Below are 25,180 nucleotides of genomic sequence, written 5' to 3' on the forward strand. Positions count from 1 at the left end.
GAGCTTCTGTGCTAATATGTATACTCTTTTTGATATATATATATATTGCTTAAAAGGACATAAATTACTGGTCCATGGGGGAAAACAATATATCACAGTGAAAAAGTGCACTAGTCACTAATTCAGTCATGTCATTATCAATGTTTCCTTGGTATTTACTTTATTCATTATATTGATTTCTCTGTGTAGGTAAAAACCCAAAGGAATTTTATAAATTTAAATATGTAATTAAACCCAGTGTTCTGATAAAAGTATTATTTTTATCTGATAACTGCACACCAAATATCTTAATGCATAGTGTACAAGGTTTCTAAAGTTGATGGAACATTTCACGAATCAAAAAAGAAGTTTCTTGAGCAACACTTGGCAGTGTATAGCAACTCTACAGCTTGGAAGACTGAATTAATCATCAAACTTCCAAATTCTCAAGTATACTTATTAGATCCCTCCTCTTCATAAGTCCAAAAATAGCAGCTACCTCATTTTTACTGAGGTGCCCTATACTCTCTCAGGTCACCTCTTAGGTCACATTTTAGAAATCATGGCATCTTCATAGCCCAAAGTTCAATTTGTTTATTGTCTTGGTTTTAAACATTTTTGTAATGCATGCATAGAACAATGAATCCCAGGAATCACGACCTAATGCTATTAAGTCAATCCTTCATATTTCACTGATGCAGAATCACACTCTAACACTGTGCAGCGCATTAGAGCTCTATCAAAAGCAGTGCCATAATAAGAACATTTTAGGAATCACTTATGACTAATAGCAAGTGAAAAGTCCTGTCGAAAAATGGAAAAATGGCATAGTTGATGTTTGAGGCTAGTGTTAAGAAATAAAATTACATCTCTAATTCATGCCATCTACAAATATACATACCAGAAGGATTTTTTTTAAACACAGAGACACGAATATATGAGGGGAGGAAAAGGCTTGAAAAAAAACATTTTAAATTTCTTTTAATCTTTTAAGTGTATAATACTAACCCACACATTAAAAATATAGAAAACACTAGGAAAAAATAAGTGATAGTACGATTGGAAAATGTCAAACATCTACAGAGAAAGACGTTATGAGCAAAGTGAAGAAATATGAATGGGTACAGATGTATGACATGTTGATGTAGGGGTAATGTCTGAGAATAAAACAATATATAAACTGAGTTCACTTGCTGTTAATAATGTGAGGGTGAAATTTCAGATAACATGGAGGAATAACAATCTGTTATCATGTCATGTAGTGAAGGAAAAGAATCAATCAAGAAAAGAAATAGTTCCTGTTCCCCTTACTAGGGAAAGCCAATTGGTTACTGAGCTACCACAGGCTACATCCGAGCAGAGGTTCCAGGTTATAACCATACATGGTCCTTGGTGGTATGTCAGTCTCAGAAAAGACCTTGTGCCCAGATATATTTGGTCCTTGTGGAGCTGCTATCCTTTCCACATCATACTAACTTCCCCTTCTTTCATATGATTCCCTGCATTCTATTTCTGACATGAATTCAATGGCAGGCTCTTAGACCTCCCCACCCCCTAAGGGAGGAGCAGTTCAGCTGGGCCACAGAGGAGGACTTTGCAGCCAGTCCTGAAGATACCTGATAAAGCAGGGTCAGATGAAAGGGGAGGAGGTCCTCCCTAAGCAGTGGACTTGGAAAGAGGCAGGGAGGAGACCAGGTAGGGAGGGTGTGATTGGAAGGGAATGAGGGAATGGGATACAGCTGGGATACAGAGTTAATAAAATGTAACTAATAATAAAAGTTAAAAAAAATAATAAAATAAAATAAATCAAAAAAAGAGAAGAAATAGTAGATCCTGTTCCAAAATAGAGAAGAACTTTGGAAATTCACAAAAGTAATGTTAGACTAGCTAAAATGTATGAAGAAAAAGATGACTACTCTTGGTGTGGTGGGGTAGCTCAGTAGTTGGGAGGCTGTGGCAGGAAGATTAAAGAGTTCAAGGCCAGTCCTAATGCCACAGTGAGTCAGAGATCAGCCTGGGGTACATGAGACCATGAAAAAAAGAAAGAGGGTGGAGGGAAGGGGAAACAAGAGAAAGTGAGAAGGAGGGAGCAGAGGAGGGAAAGAGGAAAAGAAGTAAGCCAAGTCAAACACAGCTCCGGAGGAAATGTTCTGTAGTGGGGGAAAGAGAACCAGAATCCTCATTCAAAAGGTATGCTAAATTGCCCAAGGTAAGAAAACCAACTGTCATTTCTACCTTCAGAACAAGCCTAAAGCCCTCAGACACCTCAAACCTAGATGCATGTTTCAACCAGACAGCGATTTCTCTGGTGGATAGGTCAACAGTACAGAGGGATTTAGTTTTGTCATTACATGCCTTGAAGGACAATGAGAGCAGCCATCTTAATGTATAATGTATAATTGTTTACACATGTATAATTGTTTACACATTACCCTGGGTAGCTGAGAACAGGGAACACCAAAACTCAAGAGGTGCTTAGAATCATAAATATCATGACCCAAGAAGCACTTTACCTTGACATATAGTCCATATCTCAAAAACTACCAAGCAAAACAAAAACAATATTAAAAGGTTTAAGGGAAAAAGCTACCTAACCTGCAAAGATAAGTGACACAAAATTTCATTGGATCTCATTATCAAAAAAGTTAAGAATGTCATTCTGAGTGAAATATCCCAGAAGAAGAAAGACAAACACGGTATATACTCACTTATATAGACCTATAAGATATGATAAACATAATGAAATCTATACACCTAAAAAAGATAATCAAGAGAGCGGACGTGGGGTAAGAAGATCAATCCTCGTTTAGAAAGACAGATGGGATGTGCATTGAACGTATGACAGGAGTCTACTGAGTGCATCTGAAAGACTCTAACTAGCAGTGTTTTCAAAGCAAAGACTCATGACCAAACCTTTGGCAGAGTACAGGGAATCTTAAGAAAGAAGGGGAGTTAGTCTTATACGGAAAGGATAGGAGCTCCACAAGGACCAAATATATCTGGGCACAGGGTCTTTTCTGAGACTGACATTCAACCAAGGACCATGTATGGATATAACTTAGAACCTCCACTCAGATGTAGCCTGTGGTAGCTCAGTAACCAATTGGTTTCCCAAAGTGAGGGGAACAAGGACTATTTCTAAGAGCAACTCAATGACTGGCTCTTTGGCCTCCCCACCCCCAAGGGAGGAGCAGTCCTGTTAGGCCACAGAGGAGGGCTTTGCAGCCAGTCCTGAAGATACCTGATAAAACAGGATCAGATGAATGGGGAGGAGGTCCCCCCCATCAGTGGACTTGGAAAGGGGCACGGTGGAGATGAGGGAGGGAGGGAGGGACTGGGAGGGAATGAGGGATCGGGACATGGCTGGGATACAGAGCTAATAAAATGTAACTGATAAGAAAAAAATAAAATTAAAAAAAAAAGTTAAGAATGAAAACAGTGTGGCTTGTTTTTAATAGCTGAGTAGTATACAATTTCTGTATTCATCTCTCCTTTGAGGAACATCTAGGTTGTTTCCAGATTCTGGCTATTACAAATAAAGCTGCTACGAACATAGTTGAGCAAATGTCCTTATTGAATGGTGGGGCATCTTTGGGGTATATGTCCAAGAGTGGTATAGCTAGATCTTGAGGTAGATCATGAAATTTGTAGGCAAATGGATGGAACTGGATAAGATCATCCTGAGTAAGGCATCCCAAAAACAGAAAGAAATGCATGGTATACACTTACTTATAAGTGGATATTAGCCATATAATATAGAATAGCCATACTAAAATCTATAGACCTAAAGAAGCTAAACACTAAGGAGTACCCTAGGGAGGATGCTTAAATCTCATTTGGAATGGCGAACAGGATAGACTCCAGAAGAGAAGACACAGGATAAGAGCCTACTATAGAGGGTTCTCTAAAAGGCTCAAAGTAAAGGGTTTACGCAGATGCTGAAACTCACAGCCAAACTTTGGGCAGAGCGCAGGAAGTCTCATGAAAGAAGAGATGGGTGGGGATAGATGGACATGGAGGGGACAGGAGCCCCACAAGGAGACCAACAAAGCTAAAAGTTTGAGCCCAGGGGGTCCTGAAGAGACTAATGCACAAACAAAGAACCATACATGGAGAGGACCTAGACCCTTTGCTAAGATATAGTTCAGGGTCCATGTAGGACTCCGATTAGGGGGAACAAGGGCTGCCTCTGTCATGAACTGGGTTGCCTGCTCTTTGATCATTTGCTCCTGGCGATGAGGCCTTACCAGGCCACAAGAGGAACAGGATCCAGGTAGTCCTGATGAGACTTTATAAGCTATGGGCAGATGGCAGGAGAGGAGAACTCCCTTTTTCAGTGGACTAAGGGAAGGGGATAAGGGATGAAGAGGGAGGAAGGGTGGAACTGGGAGGAGTTGAGGGAGGGGGCTTCAATCAGATATATAATGATTAAACTGTGAAAAATAAAGTAAAATAAAATAAGAAAAAAAAAGAAAACAGTGGAGCTGGAGAGATGGCACAGTAGTGAAGAGCACATAATGTTCTTTCAGGTGATCTGAGTTCAGTTTTCAGCACTCATGTTGGATGGCTCATAACAACCTCGAACTCCAGATCCAGGGGGTCTGATACTCTCTTCTGGCCTTTTGCAGGCCTGCATATAGGAACCTGCACATTTGTGACATACACAGAGATGCATACATGCAGTAATTTTTATCTTTAAAAAACTCCTGAACATCAGGGAAGAATATAGTTTAGTTAGTAAAATTAAATAATTAACAACTAAGATTGTCATGTCTCCATCAAAGCTATTTTTAAAATGATGGAGAATAAACATATTTCAGGGTAGCACAAATTAACACAGTTATGACCACTAAAGCCAGCACTAGAGAAGATACTTTAAAGTAGTACTATATACAGAAATAGAAGATAGTCTCAATTATGAAAGTACATCAGAGAATACATTTCATGAGAGGAACAGATGAACAGAAAAAAGGGAGAATGGACTCTATCATGTCCAACATACTAAAGTAGCATAGCCCCAATTCTAATCAGGAAAACAACAACAGCAGCAAAACAAATTAACAATAACCTACCCTAAAAGCAACCAACAAAATTACAGGAATTTAAAAAAAAAACTGTTCTCAAAATTTCTTTAAATAGAAATAATCTCAACTCACCTATAGAGAAACAAAACATTAAAAAAAAAAAAAGCCAAACCATGTATTGTCTCTAAGAACCATATCTTCCAGACAAAGAGACCAGATACTGAGGGTCAAAGGATAAAAGTTAATCTGTCAAGAGGATGCTAAAAGAAAAATGGAGCAAAACTGCTCTCTGATAAAATAGTTTTCAAGGGGAAATTGGTCAGGAAAGATAAAAAAGGATACTACATACTAATAAAGAAAACATTTCAACAATTGACTATTACAAATGTAGATATATACGCACAAATGTTAGAGCTCAAAAATTCATAAAACAATTAGGATACAAGATAACACGGGATCCTGACTGCCCCATTAACAGGCCCTTCCCATTCTATAAATAACCTCTCCACCTAGCCAAATCCTCCACATACTTTTCTAGAATCTAGCAGGGTAGTCCACCTGATCTTCCCTCCATATACCATCCTCCATACCCAGATCTACCCCTCAATTCCATCCTTGGACCAAGATGCACATCACATACAGCAGTCAAGTCCCTTGTGTCCACCAAACTTCATTCCACCTAACCCTTATCCAACCTCTAGGCCCAGTCCCACCTGCATGTCTTATCCTCTGCCCAACCTCCTCAGTACATATCAGACCCATAACCAACAAAAGAAGTCCACATGCCCAGATCTCATCCCAAAAAGTATTTTCTTAACCCAGCAGTCATGCAAAAATGTTTGACAGTATCCCTAATGAACATAGATTAAAAAAAATACTTGCAAAGCAAATACAGAAATAAATCAAAAAGTTTATCCACCATAACTAAGTTGGCTTATCCCTGAAATATAGAGACAGTTTAATATGTGTAGGAGAAAAAATATAATAAATCATGTAAATGAACTTAAAGACAAAAATCACGTGATCACCTCAATAAGTGCTGAAAAAAATAAAAACCTTTGGCAAAATCCAACATTCCTTCATGATAAAAGTCCTAGAGAATGTATGACTAGAGGAAAAATACCTCAACACAGTAAGAGTATATATGAAAAGTGCATAGCCAACATCATCCTACATGGAGAGAAACTTGAAGTAACCTCAGGGAAGTCAGGGATCCACTATCCCCACTCTTTTTCGATATTGTGCTCAAAGTACTTGCTGGAACAATAAAGCAAGAGAAAGAAATTAAGAGTATAAATAGGCAAAGAAGTCAAACTATCCCTGAAAATGATATGATACTATAAATTAACAATCCTAAAAGTTCTACCAGAAAACTTCTAGAAATAATAAGTAAACTGAGCAATGTGTAAAGGCACAAAATTAACATGCACAAATCAACAACTTTTTTTATACACCATGAACAGAGAAAAAGGTCATGGACATAAGTCTATTTACTATAACCTCAAAGAAAATAAAATATCTAGGAATAAACCTAACCAGGGTGGTAAAAGACTTCTAACATAAAAGCTTTACACCTCTGAAGAAAGAGATAGAGAGCAACAGTAGAAAATGGAAAGATATCACATGCTCATAGATTGGTAGAATTAACATTGTGAAATTGACCATTCTACCTAAACCATTTACAGATTCAGTGAAACATCAATCAAAATTCTTGTCCTATTCCAGAAAGAAAGAAAGAAAGAAAGAAAGAAAGAAAGAAAGAAAGAAAGAAAGAGAGAAAGAGAGAAAGACTTAAGTTAATATTCACATGGAACCAGGAAAGACTGTCAACTCTCAAAACCTTAAAAAAAAGGACAATGTTGAAGGCATTTACCATTCCAGATATCAAGAGACCCATAGCAATGAAAAACAACATGATAGTAACAGAAAAAAGACAGGTAGATCAAAGGAACAAAATCCAAGCCATAAATACATCAGCCATTTAATTTTTAACAAAGGTGTCAAAAACACATGGAAACAAATGGTGCTGGGAAAAACCGGATATCCATATGGAGAATGAAATTAGGCCTATATCTATCACCTTGTATGTAAACTGAGTCCAAATGAAATAAATATCAAACCCAGCACACTAAACCTGCTAGAAGAAAATATTGGCAGCACCATACACAATCTAGATGTAGGACAAGACTTCCTGAATAGGACTCCATCTGCCTAAGAAGCAAGGCCAACAATTTACAAATGGGATCTCATAAGACTAAACAGCTTGTGCATACCTAAAGAAACAATTATTTGGCTGAAGATAAAGCCTACAGGATAAAAGAGAATTTTTTCCAGCTATACATTTGACAGGAATTAATATCCAGAATATATAAAGAACTCAAACACAAAAACAAGGAGTCAAAAGAAAACAAAAAATCCATTAAAAACATGGGCTTGCATCTGAACAGGGAGTTCTCAAAAAGGAAGAAATAAAAATGTCTGGGAATATCTCAGAAAATTTTCATTGTCCCTAGCAATTACAGAAATGAAAGTTAAAACTATGATATTTTTTTTTCTTACCCCAGTCAGAAAGGGGGAAAAAATCAACAAAACAACCTACAACAAACACTGGAGAGGGTGTGGGGGAAAGAAAATACTTATTGACTTTTGGTTGTATTGCAAACTGGTACAGCCACTTTGGTAATCAATGTAGAAAATGTTTAAAACCTAAATATAAATATAAACTAACATGTAATCCAGACATATCACTATAATGTGTCCAAAGGACTCTATATCCTACTCCACAGATACTTGCTGTTGGTCTAAGCACAATAGCTACAAAATAGAAACAACCTAAACGTCCTTCAGCTAACAAATGGATGGGATAATTAAAATGTGGTTCATATACAGTTTGGGATTCTATTTGGCTATAAAGAGGAATGAAATCATGAACTTTGCAAGTAAATGGAATTAGAAAAGATCATACTGAGTGAAGTAACCCAGAAACAAAAAAACGACTAACATCACATCTTCTCTTATTTGAGGTTCTTAGCTCCAAATGTTCAGATGTGAGTATATAACATGGAGTAACTGTCAGTACTTAGGCAGCCTGCCTCTGGGTTGCCCAGCAACCTATGATGTCATCATGTGTCACCCGCCAGGTAGCCACATCTGGCAGGCATGGTTAAATTTCTCCTTAAAAGGTTCAACCAGCCACTTTGTCGCTCTTTTGCCTTCTCTTGCCCTCTAACCCTCTCCCCTTTCTCTGCTGGGGCGCCCCTTCCCTTCCCCCATCATGTTTTGCTCTCTCCTCTCTCTCTCTCTTCATCTCCATCCAAAGACCTCTTTCATATAAAATCTGCTGTGTGCATCATCATTTTATTTGGTCCTAACAGTAATTGCAGAAACAAGGAAACTAAAAGGGGATCATTGAGGAGAGGAGGGAGAACAATAGAGCAGCAAAAAACAAAGTAGGGGAAAGTGTGAAAAACAGTGGGCCTTAATAGGAAGGTAGAGGCAAACAGATACAGAGGAAAGAGGGAGGTAGGCAAAAATAACAAGAATGTCTAAAAAAATAATAAAGATTATACTATTAACTACCTAGAATAATACAAGTTAGTCCGTGCATACATATACATATATAGTTTGAGTTAAATTTTCCTATCTGCGCTGGCAATACTACCTCCTATTAGCCAAAGGCCACCTAACAAAAAACTCAACGTGAGGATTGAGAAGCCCCTTTGAGTTGTTGGACAGTGCTGTAAGAGAACTTACCCCAGTCATTACAGGCTATTGCTGTTGCCTTCAGTTGCCTCCCAGAGGTGGAAGGAACTTCCATATTGCTGAGGACACTATGCATTTCAGACATAGAGCCCAGAGGTCCCTGAGCTGGAACTGATCTTGAAACTCCTCCTTGAGGGCTAGCTTTCACTTTCGTGGTATCAGAAGGTGCCATTTGTTAGCTTCCAAAGGAGGAAAGCAGCAGATAGTTCTATCCAGATATAATGTGTTGCTAAAAGCGAGTATGTATTCCTCAATTTCTAGCAGCCAATATTTTTCATTAATTTTCTCATAAAAATACCATGCACTAATGTTTTTCCTCTACCGCGGAAGCATGTAGGCAGACAAAAGTTATAATTGTACTTCAGCTTTTGGTTACACTTACTGGATTTTAGCAAAGAGGCAATGTCTATCACACACATGATGCATCAGGCTGTCTTACTTAGACTGCACCAGAATTTATGTAAGTTGGGTAAGTTCTCTGAGTAATAAATAAACAATACATTTCTGTGATCATTTCAATTTGATCTAGACCTTATTATCTTCAAGAAAGAATGTTCAGAACAGCAGATTCTGTGAATCTGGTATTTTTAATTCTGTTTCTCACAGTAATAAATTGTCATTCTTGATTTTATTTTCCAAAAGAAGTCCCATTTTTTTTTTTTTGTAACATGTTATGTCCTCTGCAAGCTCAGCAAGGCTCCATAAACAAGGAGGCTGAAAGCTCAAACAAAGCTGCCATTCACCTTTCAGGGCTTTAATGGTCAGCCCACTCTCAGTAGGGAGTCAAATTACATTTGCAGGAACCTTTGCAGACAAAGTTACCCCTCCACTAGCTTGCACCCTTGCCTTCCCTCCTACTCCTCTCACACCCCTCTTCAAGTACACACATTGCCTAAGCTCTCATCACAGGCCTGACAAGGCCTCCGTTGGAAGTAGGTGGAGCATGTGTAGCACTGGCAATTCTAAGTACTGCTTTCCTACCTCCTCCTTTCCCTCGGCCTGAGCACACAGGGGAACTAGCAATAGAACTGAGGCTGCTGAGTTAAAGACATGGAAGAGCCTCAACTTAACTCAGACAAGCCAGAGAAAAACTTCAGCTTGGGATGTGGGGTAAACATAATGCAAACAGCAAAGAAAATTAGTCTTATGTAATCGCTATGTTCAAAGACATTCTCAAGAGAACCAAGCAAAACCAGAGAGCCATGAAAGCGAAATGTTATCTACATCAGCTGTCTGACCTACACTGCAGTTTCTTTTGAAACAAGGCAGATGAAATGTGAATTACAGAAAGAAAATCTGTTTCCTGAGCCTTGAATTGTTATGTTTTGTGGGTGGTGGGGAACTGAACCCCATTATTAGAAAATTGTCTTTGAGCACATTTAGGTTGACATAGGTCTTAAAACTGTTTGATGAGAAAATCCAAACAGCAGAATATTCTCTGGGTGTTTTAACATCATCCCTAAAAGAGAAGAAATTAGTTTCTCCCTGACCTGACCCATGAGCTCCACAGTCACAGCCAGGATCTTGCTCGTCCTAAAATGACTGACAGCTGCAATCTTCCAGGGAAATCCTGGGACATCAGGAAGTGGCCTGGACTTGCCCCCCATCTGTCTGACCCATCAATTGCCCAAAGAGTGTGTTACTACTCAACCTAAATGGTACCGGGCAGGGGAGGGGAAACATTAAAACACATGAAGGGCACACACAGTAACACCAAGCCAAGAATATTCCTTTCTGTGTTTGTTCTGTTCATGAAGGGTTCCAAAGACAAATAAATGAAAAATCAGAGTTACTTTATGGCCACAGCAATGGCAATTATTATTCTACATAAAATACTTTCCACAAGTGGTATTGTATCATCAGAATTAAAGGCACCAACCCCGAAAGGCTGAGCCACACAGACTGACTACCACTGATTATCTACCAAGAGAAAATAAAGATAGTAGTATAAGGGGAGGAGAGACAGAGAGAGGAAGGGAGGAAAAGACAGGAGAGAAAGGAATAAGGAGTAACAGGAAGAAAGGGAGCAGATGATATCTGCCACACTGGAGCTTCATTACTCCATTTAATCTCCTTTGCTGCTCAACTGTGGCTTGATCTGGGTTCCTGTGCGTGTTCATTTTACACAACAGAGTTAAGGGGCAACTTTGTGCTCATTGCCTCTACTTTCACAAGCATCTCAAAGGAGCACCTTTTTGTTTTTGATAATAACATTTAAAACAGGCTGATTAAATTGTGCTCTTCTCTCCACAGATGCTAGTTGCTTACCTAGTTCTTTTAGGCATTCTTCCACAGACTGCATCCAGGCCCCTCTCCTCAGTCTTCATCAAACCCCTGTCAGCTCCCTCAAATTCTGATTTACAGCCTAGGCATCTTTGCTGAAAGGATTAATTAATTCAAATGACAATAGGGTATGTGAATATCACACAAACACCTCAAATTCCATTTACTTTAAATGTATCTGCCACTGGCAGCATAATATCAATTCAGTAGGGGTAAGAAAAATATTCACTTCATTTTTTTATCATCTCATCTTTTATACTGCTATGGAATGTGTTCCTATGCATGAATGACTTAGTAGGATTACCACATCCAACAACCTGAAGCCAACCAGTCATTGGTCCTACTCCAGACACCATAGTACATATGTGAAAACTTGGAGCCCAATCTAGATCATAACTAGACAGAAGACTGCACCATATCCTCGTTTCTCATATAAATCAGCATCCTCACACCAATAAGGAAAAAAACCATGCAGGCTGGAGAGATCATGACTTGAGGTGACACGTTTAGTCCTGGAACACTTGAGAAATTATTACCTCAGTTTCCTTTCAAGAATGACAGAACTCTACACAGTAATCACTTAATAAATGTTAACCTTTATTATTATTATTTATTAAATGACACTGAAACATAGCAGAATGCCCCAGCAAAACAAACGTCAACCAAAACCGATCAACACTATATTCTGGGTACTTAAAGGTACTCACGTTTCTTAATTAACTGCTGCAATATGCCAGAATATTATAGATAAATTCTCTCATTTAAATCTCACAATCAGCCTTATCATCACCATCATCTATCATTCTGAAGAGGAAACTTCAAAATGCCACATTTGGGGCCTAAATATTTTCCACTCAGTACACATTCAAATTTATCACCTGCTGCATTCCCAGTACTTTTCTTTCTCAAAACCTTTCATTTAAAAATCAATATTAATTTATGATAAATAAGAAAACATAGATGAATCATAAGTACAAAAAGTAAGCATCACTCATTATCTTTCATCCAAATATAACTCTTAGTACTTCCTGGGTGTATATAATTCCATAGGTTTTAGTGTCTTTTTAAACATGATTTAACCCTCCCATATGTAATCATACTCTGAAGAGTGCTATCTAACTTTCCTTCCTCACTTAACAATGTATGATGAATATCTTTTTCTAGCAATACTGAGTTCCATCAGCACATTTATCACACAGCATGGACATTCTTTATTTAGTCAATTCAGTGTGTCGGGGACACTAAAGTTGTTCCTAATGTTACTACCTTAAGACAGTGCTGATAAGAACGGCCTTGCACATTCACTCTTTGGCCAAGTATTCAGTTGTCCCCTTAGGACAAAAGGTTTACATATTTTAAGGCTTAATGATATGTATTGCCAAATGCCCACCACCAGAGTCAGAAAGGATCCATTTTGCTACACCATCATTGATGATACATGGTGTGTGTGGAGAATATTTATATCTACCCCAATTCTTTTCTAGTTAAAATACATTCAAGAAGCCTTCTGTAATGGGCTTCACACAGTTTTCTAGATTTATTTAATGCTATTCCCCACACTCTAAGAAGGCTGCTTTGACTATCAGGAGGTTTTCTAAATTAATGCCTTTCTCACATCATTTCCCTTGACTCTGGTCTCATGGAATGCAACTAACTTCCCTGCCTCATTCAGGACTCCCTTTAAATGGCTCTGTCCTCCCTGAAGCTTTAACTGACTCATACAGCCACCAAAGCCTTTGCCTCCTTTATGTTCTGAAGGCACACATCTGACAGAATGTATGCTCCAAATAATTTCAAAGTTTTTGTTTTGTTTTGTTTGTATGTTTATCTCTACAACTAGACCATAAACCAAGGGACAGAACAGTTTCTTTCTTCTGTTGTTTCTTTCCAGCATTAACATAAAACTTTATTGATGATGCACAAATAAAATCAATGCAAATGACAGAAAGGAACCTACTTAGGATGAATTGGTTCACTGTCACTTATGCAGAGAAAATGGTAAAAATATTTCAATCTAGGCAACAAGATAAAAAGCAACAAACATGTTTTCAGGACAAGTAGGGATAGTTCATTTATTCAACTTAAACCTGAAGACAAACTTGGTTAAATATCAGCATCGATGATACAGTATGATAGTCATTATTTAAAACTGGCAACTGAAAGGATTTCTTTGCCATATAAACAAAGTGGAGAAAAAAGAAGAGTTTGCAAGTTGTGTTGCTGCTACCCTACAAAGCCACCAAGTTATTCCTGGCTATTTGGGAACATACGCTCAGTCAGTTTGGCTGCAATCTTTCCAATTTTTACTTTCACTAGAAAATCATGGTGGCTTTCTATTCCCAGGACTTTATCAGCACACACTTGAAATTCTTTTAAAAAGAAAAAAAGTGAACCCTCACTAAAGTGATTCTGGGCAGGCTCATTTTCTTCCCATTTGAAATTGTCATTGATGTTCTCAAAAACAATCAGAAGTTTAAGAATAACCTCTTTGTTCTCCTTCTTATTAAAGAGGGAACCCAGTGAAGATGGTACTTGAGCCCTGAGCAGTTCTCTAGTCATGGCTGGATTTTCAGCCAGATTCAAAAGAAGTTTCAAAACCTGAAGTTTGGTTTCTTCATTTCCTGCTGAAAATAAACGAAAAAAGTCTGAAATGGAATTAGCAAGGATGTACTGATACTCATTAGTAACAGTCATATTTGTAAGCAATCTGAGTCCAGCCAGCTGCACAGATGAGTTCAATCGAGAAGTGATTGTGTCATCACACACTTGATTCATGTATATCTTAAGCCTGCGCTGATTTTCAGCATTCACACTCAAGTTATTTAAGACAATTAAAGCCTTTTCCTTAACAATGGGATCCCGAGTATTGAGAATTTTTGCAACAATTGGGAGACCACCCAAATCACGAATAATATCTCTGTTAAACGCATAAGCAGCATTATTACCCAATGCAATTAAAGCTGCTTCAAGAATATAAGGCTTTTCAGACATCTCAACCAAACAAAGTACTTTTTGTAATTCTTGAGGGGACAAAACAGTGTCATCTGAATTAGGAGAAGCTCTTTTCTGGACAGCTCTCCTAGCCCTGGTAGCCCTGGCTCTTGCCCTGGCTCTAGCTCTGGTCCCTGCTTCAGTGCCAATCCTGGCCCAAGGTGGGTACCAAACTATACTCTTGCTCTCATTACTGTCATTGTCATCATCAGACCAGTCATTATACCTGGCCCCAGAACAGTCCCCAGCATCATCCACATCAGCAGAGCTACCCTCAGCCATTTTCTCCTTGTTCTGCTTTCTTCCTCGAGTCAGTCTGTAAATACAATAGCAGGCTCCAGCCCCAATCACCAGGCCTGCAGTCACCCAGCCTACTTTCCTGGCGTAGCCCATGCAATCGTCCCTGACAACAGCAGGGACCAAGAAATAGTCAGTCAAGGTAGGGGAAAAGGGCTTTGGGCCTGAGTGCAGGCCTGTGGAGAGTGATCTTCTTCAGTTGCTTCAAGGCCACAGTAACTAAGTTCTGGAGGTTAACCTAGAAACGGAAGAGAAAAAAAGGGGGTTGGCTTTCCTTTCTCTTTGTGTTGTTCCATGCAGACAAACGAGCAGAGAGGCAAGAAATTAGTAATTGAATGCTGTATAGGGAATACAGATTGTTGACTAAAAAAAACAAAAAACAAAAAAACAAAAAAACTCTATCTCCCTCATTTCATTCTCTCCCTACATGCCTGCCTCCCACCCGACCCTACCCCCAGTTCCCTCTTGCCTCTAAGCATAAAGGCAATAGCATTCACAAATTTTGCTGGGCTTTCATCAGTCACAAGCCTCTGTGGTACCCCAGGGGATAAGCACCCTTGCATTAACCCCTTGAAACAAGCAATTTGTCCCTCCTTCCTTTCCTGTGAAATATGCCACGCCCAACAATCTTTCTGATATTCAGAGATACCAGAAAGGGTGAAAAAACGAGGGCTTGATGCATCGACTGTGTAGTTTATGCTTTCCTAATTTACCATCCAGGTTGTCGGATTTTTGTTAAACCTCATTGTACCACCGAAAACATGCACACGCTTAGCCCCCTCCTTAGTCTGAAAAGGGTGGACATAAGGAAACAAAGTAGGATTGAGTTAGCCCGGCCAAACCCAAGCTGATTTTAACCCCTCCCCCATTCCAGACTGCCTCCACGCCCACACCGACCTCTACTGATCCGGGGGAAAGTTCCTCCCCTGTTTCAAGCAGTGCCACCTGCTACAGCAGACCTGCAGGATGACAGATGGAAAACATGGACACTAAGTGCTGTTGAGAGAGAAGGATTATGAACAAACTATCTGATAGGTTTTCCTGCTGCATCCTGTCCCCTACCCCCACTCCCACGAGTGCAGAGTGAAAGAGAGAGAACGCCATTTCTCCACAGTTCAGGGAGTGTGAGAAACACATTTAGACCCAAATCTAAACCTAGATTACCTTTTCTGGTTTTTCCCCTTTTCCTACCCCAACCACACCTGGGGTCCTCGGATGGTCTTACCTTCAACTCGACCTTCACCGAGCTGGTTAATTTCCTTCCTCTTCTCTTGCCTGGCGTTGTACTGCAACCTATGGAAAGACTGACCACTCAAGGGAAGCTTGAACCCACCAGAAACTGAGTTATGGTAAAGGAAGACAGCCTCAGGCAGAAAGACGGGAAACAGTGGCTACTTGAGTGCTTGGTGGACGGACCAGTCCCCAGAGAACATAACTCTTTCCTAATTCAGAGGCCTGGCTGTTAAAGGTTTCCCGCCGGACACCAGGCTCAGGGTTCGGCTGACACATCACATTGTACCCTACCACACCGGACCCCATGTCTAGTTTTTCCCCTTCGGCACAGTCCTGGTGAACCAGGGGCCAACACCCAGGCCACAGCTCCTTTTTCGGATTGCGGGCCTCAGCGCTCAGCAGATTCCCATCTCCTGATTTCTGGTCGTCTGCCCAAACACCCCCTACTCACTGTTTTGTAGCATCGAAATGGACATATATCTTGGAAAGAGGAGAGCAAGTGGGAGAGACGACGGCGGAGCCCCCGGACTTGCGACGGCCTCCGCCTTCTACCCTCCACCACCCCCACTTTATGGAATATCCCAGGAACTAACCTGCAGGGATCCGGGACAATTTTCTTTTCCGCCTCCTTTCCTCAGCTGCAGGCCCGCCCTCCCTCAGGGTAATAGGGAGCTGGTACTCAGACAGGAACAACGACCAGGACAAGAAGGACTTCTGCACACGTCAGCTCTTGGTCACGTGAGAGCGACGTCATCCACCAAGTCGGATCCCCCACTTTCCCCTCCCACCGGCAGTGCGGCAGAAGAGGACCCGCCCCCCTCTCTTCCTCCCCCCACCCATACTAGGCCTTGCAACTCTTTCTTCTTTGCGACTAATCCCATCTTCCTCTAGTTGTGTTTCTCCTCCTCTAATTACCAAAACAGGACAGCATCCTTCCCTGGGGCTACTGGCCACTTGGACTTTTTTTTTCAATTGACTCTTCCTTCCCTAGACTCCTGAGACAGCAGCTTCTCCCTCTACCTCCCCTCCTCTTGGCTATGAATATCTACCATTTCCTCTGAAATGTATAGTCCTGACCTGAAATGAATAAGTCACCAGAAAAGGAAACATGGAATGAGAGCGTATCTTTTACTTTCTTAATACTTTTTTTGGTCATTTTTGCCTTGGCTTCCCCTGCTCACAGCATGCATTCTACTTATGAGGGAAAAATACAAAAAAAGATATTTTCCATAAAGGGAGAAATAATAGAGGTAGGTGAACAGTGTTGGGTGTTGGCCTCTAAACGTCCCACGTTTCTCACTTGTTGGAAAGTGTTGCCCACTTTACTCAAAGGAATTTTAATGTCTTCTGGGGCCCATTACATAACACAGCTGAATGAACATAGAACAACTTGAATGAACTAATCGGCCTGCCTGAGAATATGTAAATCTTCTGACTAAGCAACAGGCTCTGAAGGGCACAAGTTAACCAGGAGGCTTGGGTTCTCCAAAGCCAGCAATAGAAAAGATTGAGGGAAAAGAAAGTCTGTAAGATAAAAAGGTACACACACAGATTTGAGAGCGATTTACAAAGAACATTATGAAATATACCGGGGTACAAATAGAGAGCAGCCTCTGCAAATTAAATAGTATTACAGGAATACAAAGACCAAGGCAAACTTGACTGAACTTGATAGCTAGCAATTAGTGTGAAACCATCACACTGATTAGCTTGATGAGCACAATAATTCACTTGCAATTTTAACTTTCAAAAATAGAAAAGGGAATAAAGTAACTACATTCTTTCATTGTTTAAGTTAACTAGGTTTGGTTTCAGACACTGGCTGCCAAACAAGGTTAACTTAATACATAGTACAAAAACAAATAACATAATAGAGAGTGTAATGCAGCTTTCCAAAACATGAGCTGTTCGGTGAGATATTTCCTAGTAGTTGAGATGCAAGGTTGGCATCTAAGTAAAACATTTAAAAGCCACAGAAATCATAGGAGTAAATCAGTAGTCGAGAGAGTTTAGGGACACTCTAATCTCCAGGAAATCTATCAGTGTAGCTTCTAGAAAGCAGAACTGAGACATGATTTTGAATTTAGTAAACTGAACCAAATCAACTACCTGGCTCTGTATTTATAAAAAGATCACGATGTGTAATGAAGACTTATTCACATGCAGAAAGGGATTCAGAGGAAAATGCTGATAGTTCCAGCTGCAAGTACTGGCTGGAGGAAATTCTGGCTAAGGTAAAGGGAACATTTCATCCTTAGCAAATTCATCCTCACAGAGTATAAGAATACTTCAGACTTCCTCAGCTAAAAGTCATTTCTTAAGATCAATGAATACCCTTGCTCTGATTCTAGGCTCATCAAGCAATCTTCGGAAGTTGTGACTTCTCAAGTAGTAGTTTGTCTGCAGGAAGAGAATTGACAGGTAGGACAGACAGAAACCCCGTCTACTCCCTGACACTTGTATTTCTCAAGGGAAATTTCAGTTGTTACTCCTGTTGAAACATAACTTTCACTTTAGCTTACTTAACAGGGAGAGGATAAAAAGACTGGTGAGTTTGAGCATTCATATCTTGATTTATATGTCTCTTTGAATGAGAGTCTATCACTGACAAAAGCGTCTGCTCTCTCTTGACAGACAAAATCTGGGGTAGATGGTACGACACTCAAGACAATGCTTTGAACTATATATGCAACCGTATGGAATCCTGTCAGAGAAGCCAGATGGCTTTGGTTTAAAAGGCAACATTACGTATTACCATTTTATACTGTACCTTTCTAATGATCAGGTAGAAATTACAACTAAGGCATGTTTTGGTAGGCAGGTTCCCAGTATCTCAGTGAACAGATAAACAAAGTTTTATTATATAAAGTATTAAAGGACACTATGCGTTAGGACTGGAGATATGGCTAAGTGTTTAAGAACACTTGTTGCTCTTGCAGAGGACCAAAGCTCAGTTTCTAGCACCCTCGTGGGGTGCCTCACAATTGCCTATAACTTCAGTTCAAATGATATGACCCCTTCTTCTTACCTCCACTGGATGTGGTGCTATGCAAAGAACACGGACCCACACATACATACAAATTAAAAAATGAAGTAAAAAAATTAAATAATTCACCATTTCAAACAATTTACTTTATATGCTAAAAAGTGGGTGGAGTGTGTTTTACATTTAACATTCTCTGTGTTTCCCTAGCAAAAACAATGCACACTGTGCCCAAAACACACCAAACAGAAACTCTCTTGTTAAAATTTTAATCTAGAAACCAAACCTGAAAATCTGTGAACTTACAATATGTGAAACAATCATCTATCTGTTTCTCTTACCTAGACCTTTGAAAGCCTCCTACCTTACTTTTTAGCATTTGTTCTGTGTTAGCCAGACTTGGCTAAGGTGCCTTAACTAAGATACCATATAACATCAGGTAATACAGCATCAAAAGAGCTATAGCTTTTCAAATGCCAACCTTCTCTTTTATCTCCCTCCATAATCCATAGTGTTACCAACCACTGGTCCATTGGATTCCTTGGGAAGTGACTTTCTAGGCTCCTGTTTGCTTGTTTTTACAGGTTCTGAAAACATCACACAGACTTGTCTGGGGACTTGCTTAAGCCATTTTTCTATTTCACTTTTAAGATGGTGTATCAGATGTCTAATATGTCCTTTAAAAGTATTTGTGAGTGCACATAATGGAGAACAAAGTGGCTTTTAAATTATAGTCCCTGTGTTTGTTGGTAAGAACTGTAAATTAAAGTGACAAAGACATAAAATAACTGAGAAGGTTTATGCTCCTGGGGTTTAAGAAATTTTAGATGTGGAGTGGATTAAAACTAGAAGGTTCTGATAGACTGAGAAAATCGATGATACTCAGAAGGGGAGAAGAAAGATTTGTATCAAGGAGAAGAGGTAGTCATAAAGTTGTTGTCCTTGAAACTGGCAAAATGTTGTGAAAATGAGTTCACATTACAAAACCAATCTTGTGCTTTTATTAAGGTCTGCATACTTAGTAATATATACATTACTTACTAATATATGTATTAGTTCTTCTTAATGTATATATTCAAAATAACAAGAGTGTCTTGTGTAAGTCCATAGCAACCAAAAGCCGAAAGCACAGCTGAATGTGAATATTACGTTCATAAGATTTCAGAGACAGAATTCAGTTATCTAAGCACACTACATAATCATAAAAGAAGCATGGTGGCAAAACAAATGAAGTGGAGAGATGACAGAGAAAATGGGATATGATACTGGTAAATGAGTCTAGTTGTTAGGAAGACCAGGGAACGATGATATGTTCCTGATTTCTGATATTTGCCAACAAGGCATTATGGACTCCCTGGCTCTCCTCCAGCAAGGGCCTCCTCCACACCAGAGGCCCTTCACAGGGAAGGCGGCTGGCTAGAGGATCAAATTTCAACATTCTAAGAAAGAGGCAGCCTGGGGGCTCTATATTTAGAGGATTACTCCCAGCAGTGAACAGGTGGTGCCTGGGACTCACTTCTGCATATTTTGTCCCCGAGTTCTGAGGGGTTTGTGAAGGTGGTACAAAGAAGTTATTAGGGAAGGCAGTGAATGAAAAGAACTTTTTCTCCTGGGCACTGACTACTTGGGAGCCTGTACTTTGTTCTTCTACCTATGAGAGGGAAAAGAAACCTTTGTCACCAGTGTTCTAATAATCTCCAGTCAACCACAGACCCTCATTCCATTGTCACTGAAAAATGCTAAGGACCCACCATTCATATGGTGATATAGTACATGAATGGCAGAACTGAGGAGACCTAACTAATCTTATAGTGATACGAAATTTCCACGTGTTAAGTATAACTCTCATCAGTGGGAGAAGAGAGTTCTCTAATTTCAGGGTGATTTATAGGTTGCATCATGAAACTCCAGAACAGAATTTAAATCCCTTTGAATGAAAAGCAGGTAATCTGTAACGTTACTAATTTGTAAAGTCTAAAACCTAAGTTGTTGTCTGCATAAAATCTATCTTTTGGGTGAGCCTGAAACTCAATATTAAACAAGAGACACCTGTGAGTTCACTCAGGATAAAAAAGTGGGCAAATAAATGGCTCATTCATTTAAAATGATCAAAACTTGAACATTGACCTCACTACAAATCTTTTTGTTTCATCGGTCACATTGAAAGCATGCTGGTTCAGTTTGTAAGATTATGTTTCAAAACTGTAATGTTCTTTTAAAGCTGCTATGTAGAAGAAAATATTTTCAACGTTGTATATATTAACTTTGCCAAATCAATGAGGTCTTGCTAGTAACTGGAAAATCTTAATTACATTATTAAAATATACTTTTTAAAAGATTAGAATTTATTTATCTATTTAAGTAGAAATAGCTTTATTTGACTTCTGATTACAAAACAATAGTCTATCAAATAGGAGAGGTGAAATAAAACATAACTGGATCAAAAATGTTAATACAAATTTCTCCCCTATCTGGCTTTCCTTTTCTGCTTCCCTCCCCAATTCTGCTGCAGAGCCTGAAAATAGAGAGGTATACAAATTAAAGAAAGGGATGCAGGATTTTAAAAACCAACGAAAGGATCAGACATTTTCCCCAAGAAGAAAATATGAATGTTTGGTAATTCGAGAAAGTCAAGCTCAAACACAGACAAACGGTAACTTCTGGTTTCTGATACTGTTACAGAGAAAAAGACTAACAGGGCTCCCAAGTATTGGGGGAGGTAAGGAGCTTACTGGCGCCTGCCGCACTGCTTGTGGGAGTGGAAATTGGGGGCTAGAGCTCGCTGGTGACGTGACTGTCACGTGACCGAGAGCCTCCTAGAGCTGAAGTCCTGTTAGTCGCCTCAGACTGGGTACCAACCCCCTATTACTCTGCGGGCGCGTGAAGGAGAAGGAAACTCGTTGGACTGTACAGGTCGGTGGAAGCTCCTTGGAAGGCGATGGGGGTGGGACAGGGCCAAGAGCACTATGCGTCTAAGTTAAGCAGATAGGGGCTTTGTCCCTTTCTCACCTACTTTTTAAATACCTATCCCCGGACCCGGACCCGGACCCGCATCCCACCCTTGGTTCTTTTAGTAGGGAGAAGTGGCAGGCTTCAGGTTGGGGTGATGGGGTGAACGGCGGTTGCACAAAATATAAGCAAAGAAAAGACTCACAGTCTGGGCACGGTGTCCTGGGGTGCTGGTCAGTCCACCAAGCACTCTGTCCCCTCTGTCCCCTGTCTGTTTTTAGGTCTGTAGGTCTCCTCTCAAGCCTTGGCTAGAAAAGGAGCAAACCGCTTTGGTTGGAACCTTACTGCAGGTTTGAAGGTGGGATTCATCCCTAACCTAAAGAGGAGTGGGAGAGAAGGGGGGCTAGTATCATTACAGGCCAGGTCCAAGTCGCCCTCTAATGGCCCCTTCTTTCTCCACACCCCCTCCCATTTCGGTGCAGGGAAAGGGGTGTGGCGGCCTTTGCTGGGGAAATGGCGGACGAGGAGGGGGCGGGGAGGCCCTCATTAGCAAAGTCTGGAGGGTGTGAGAAATAATTTTTTACTCAAAAATCCAGAATTCTGAAAAACACCCATCGGTGTAGTTAGATCTGTCCAACTACACTTTCAGTTCTCTATTGCTGTCTACATTGCTTTTCAATTGTCCTTCTGTCAGGCTCGGTCCACCTATCACCGTGGAGGGAATACAGCAGAAAACACGAGAAGCAAAAGGAATTCACTTGATTTTTGTAAAGGTTGGTTAGAAGACATGCAATGTTTTGGGGGTGGGTAGAAGGAGGAGGGAAAGAAGGTGGCTGGTAAAGAGGTCTGCACCAGGGTTATCCATCCCTTTCACCTGCCTACCTATTGCATATCAGTCTCATCTGCTGTCTATCTCTGAGAATCCTGGAAGCATAAAAGAAGATCCTGAGGGTAGGTATGGGAAGACAGGAAAGAGCAATTAAATCATTTCTTAATAATCCAACTTTCTCAACAAGAATTTGAACTCCTACCTGTCTAACCCAGTCACAGCTCAGATCCCTAATGCTATTTCTCTCACTCTTAGATTCATCACAAGAACCAGAGAAGCAAAAGAGAGGCTGAAGATTACTAGCCTGAACCATTATTCACACAACCCCTGAAAGTTCTTTTCAGTCAGGTGAAGAAAGACTCTCTCCTGTCTGGCCTCACGTCCTAATAAGCATGGGTAGGGCCCGGGAAATGGGTTGGATGGCAGCAGGACTGATGATTGGGGCTGGTGCCTGCTACTGTATGTACAAACTGACCATGGGAAGAGATGAGGGTAACGAATTGGAAGACGAAGAGGAAGAGGAATGGGATGATGAGCAGGATCTGGATGAAGAGGAAGCAGATATTTGGTTTGATTTCACAGCAATGGCACGACCCTGGAGTGAGGATAGGGACTGGGATGAACCGGGGGCCCCAGGTGGGACTGAGGACAGACGGTCAGGTGGTGGAAAGGCAAACAGAGCACACCCAATAAAACAGCGGCCATTCCCTTATGAACATAAAAACATATGGGGTGTACAAAGCTTTAAGTCCTTCAGTTGTGCTCTTAACCTGACCAAGTATGCTTCCATTCAAGGGAAAAAAATGCTCACTGAGCCCAAAGATGCTGGCTTTTCCCTTAGCCACAATGTAAGGAAGCATTTGGCTAGCCTCTCAGTGTTTGGAAGCAGAATCCTCACCGCCCAGCCCACTGTGAGGGAGAAGGCTCCCTGTGTCCCGGAAAACCCAAACACCAGTACTGCAAATCAGGACCAGATTAAGATGTACATCGATGAAGTGTATCGGGAGACAGTGTTACCTTGCTGCAAGTCATTTCTGCAGCAGGCAGGATTAAATCTGCTAATAAGCATGACAGTTATTAATAACATGCTTGCCAAGTCCGTTTCAGACCTGAAGTTTCCTTTGATATCCGAGGGAAGTGGCTGTGCAAAGGTTCAGGGTTTGGAAACGCTGATGGGTTTGTCTGAAAAGCAGGTGTTGGCGGAGGAAGCGCTGGCTGCCCAAATGCTGTTGTCATTCATGTGCCTCTTTATCAGAAGTGGGAGCAGAGAGATGCTTGTGGAAGCCATCTCCCCTTAAGTGGCTGTCTCGAACAGAATGAGACTGAAGCCACCCAGGGCCCTGGCAGTTTACTGAGGGCAAAGAAACTGCAGTGGGTGCTACCAAGGATGCAGCCTCGCCTGTGGGCTCCTCCATGGGTGAAAGTTCCTTCCCTTTGCCAAACGGAGGGCCACACTCTTCTTGGCCAGGCAGGGTTCCCCATGAGCCGTGGGCAACTTCTGGGTTTTGTAGTCTGCAGGTAAAGTGCATTGTGAATTGCTCCCTTGGAGCCTTCTTCATACAGTAGAGGGTAAAGGGATCCCCGTGGCTGCTGGCTGCGGATGAAGAACATCAAATGGCAACATCAGGAGTGCTGCTTTTCCCTGTGGTTATCACCCTGCCTGAGCGGGACCACTTAGCAGAAATTACACCCATACAGGAGTTTGTTCCGAACACGCACCTGCCACTGCTTAAGCTGAAGTATTTCCCCTTTCCTCTTTCCTATACTAGCTGATGGATGGTTAGCATGTTAATGGAAGAAATGCGCCTCCCCTCCTGTCCATTGTACTGACTGACCCTCTAACTCCCAGGTCCCCTCCCCCACCCCCAGTGTGTATCATCAATAAACGTGTGTGCTTTGATTGGCAAGAAAATTAAATCAAACGGGGGCACGGGCCTCCTCTTTGAGTCTGCGGTCTGCACAAACAGGGAGGAGATGAAATGCACCACACAGTCCAGCTGCCTGGGGTCCCTGCTCCTAGACAGATGCACTGAGCAGTGCTCACAGGAGCCAGGGGCAGAAAGGAACTGCTGTGCTCAGCACAAGTCAGCTTCAAGAGGGGTAGGGTGAAGGTGTGTGTAGAGGACTAGAGAGGACAACAGCCTTGAAGCAGGCACTATGGGGCCCTGAGCACAGGAAGCCCTTAAGCAAGAGGCCTCCTTCACTGTCCTCCTTGGGCTGAAGGCCCGAGTCCACAGCACTTATCTGTGTACCCTGCAGTGGTCGTGTTGCCCAGCTGTGCCCATCTGATGAAGGATTCCCCTGTAAAGATTACCACTTGGCTTGGCCCTGCTTCCTTCTTCTTGTCCCCCTAGGATGCTGTCAAGACCACTTCCTGCCACCTTCCTCCCTCAGGATCCCACCCACTGCTTCCTGGCAGGGTGAGGGGGTTGGCAGCTGCTTCACTTTTAGGGAGCCTCCTTTCTCCCCTAGCCCTTTCTAGAGGGGGGCCATCCGGGAACTCCCCACAAAGACAGTGGACAAGATGCTGTCAGTGGTATTCGTGACTTGCCTGCAGACAGCAGTGTTCTGCCTGCTAGATCCACACACCAGTGCGAGGAGGCCCTTATGTGTTGAGCCATGCATCCAGGCCCGACCAGTTCACTCTCCCTCACAGCCCTCTTCCTGTTTCCAGACCTCTTCCAAATCTCCTCAGCTCCTGCCTCGCCAGAACTGGCTTGCCTGCATGTTTGCCATGTGTCTGGCAGGAGAGGCCTTTCCAGAGCCACGGCAAAGCAGGAGACATGTGCTCCCCTTGTGAGGGGTGCTGCTGTGGCTGTTGCTGCAGGACAGGTGTCATGTACTTGCCGA

The 25,180-nt window shown here is 41.3% G+C and overlaps 2 protein-coding genes across 3 annotated transcripts; one reads left to right on the top strand and one right to left on the bottom strand.

Moving 5' to 3' along the window:
• Nucleotides 1–11,624: 11,624 nt before the first annotated feature.
• Nucleotides 11,625–16,318, bottom strand: Armcx3 (armadillo repeat containing X-linked 3). The gene is made up of 4 exons (XM_021661116.2): nucleotides 16,163–16,318; nucleotides 15,562–15,629; nucleotides 15,234–15,295; nucleotides 11,625–14,574 (listed from the first exon to the last, which is right to left on the bottom strand). Exon 4 carries the CDS (start codon nucleotides 14,430–14,432, stop codon nucleotides 13,293–13,295), a length of 1,140 nt encoding a protein of 379 aa, XP_021516791.1. The 5' UTR covers nucleotides 14,433–14,574; nucleotides 15,234–15,295; nucleotides 15,562–15,629; nucleotides 16,163–16,318; the 3' UTR covers nucleotides 11,625–13,292.
• Nucleotides 16,319–21,341: 5,023 nt separating this feature from the next.
• On the top strand, nucleotides 21,342–24,253 carry Armcx6 (armadillo repeat containing X-linked 6). Of its 2 annotated transcripts, XM_060375688.1 has the most exons (4): nucleotides 21,342–21,465; nucleotides 21,783–21,859; nucleotides 22,196–22,274; nucleotides 22,586–24,253. In XM_060375688.1, the coding sequence occupies exon 4, from the start codon at nucleotides 22,723–22,725 to the stop codon at nucleotides 23,626–23,628; it is 906 nt and encodes a 301-aa protein (XP_060231671.1). In that variant the 5' UTR covers nucleotides 21,342–21,465; nucleotides 21,783–21,859; nucleotides 22,196–22,274; nucleotides 22,586–22,722; the 3' UTR covers nucleotides 23,629–24,253. The 2 variants fall into 2 exon arrangements, with proteins under 2 accessions (XP_060231671.1, XP_060231672.1); XM_060375689.1 differs by lacking the exon at nucleotides 21,783–21,859 and having other exon boundaries at nucleotides 21,369–21,465.
• The last annotated feature ends 927 nt before the right edge of the window (nucleotides 24,254–25,180 follow it).

Source organism: Meriones unguiculatus, chromosome X (genome assembly GCF_030254825.1).
Source record: "Meriones unguiculatus strain TT.TT164.6M chromosome X, Bangor_MerUng_6.1, whole genome shotgun sequence".
In the NCBI taxonomy this organism is placed as follows: Eukaryota; Metazoa; Chordata; class Mammalia; order Rodentia; family Muridae; genus Meriones; species Meriones unguiculatus.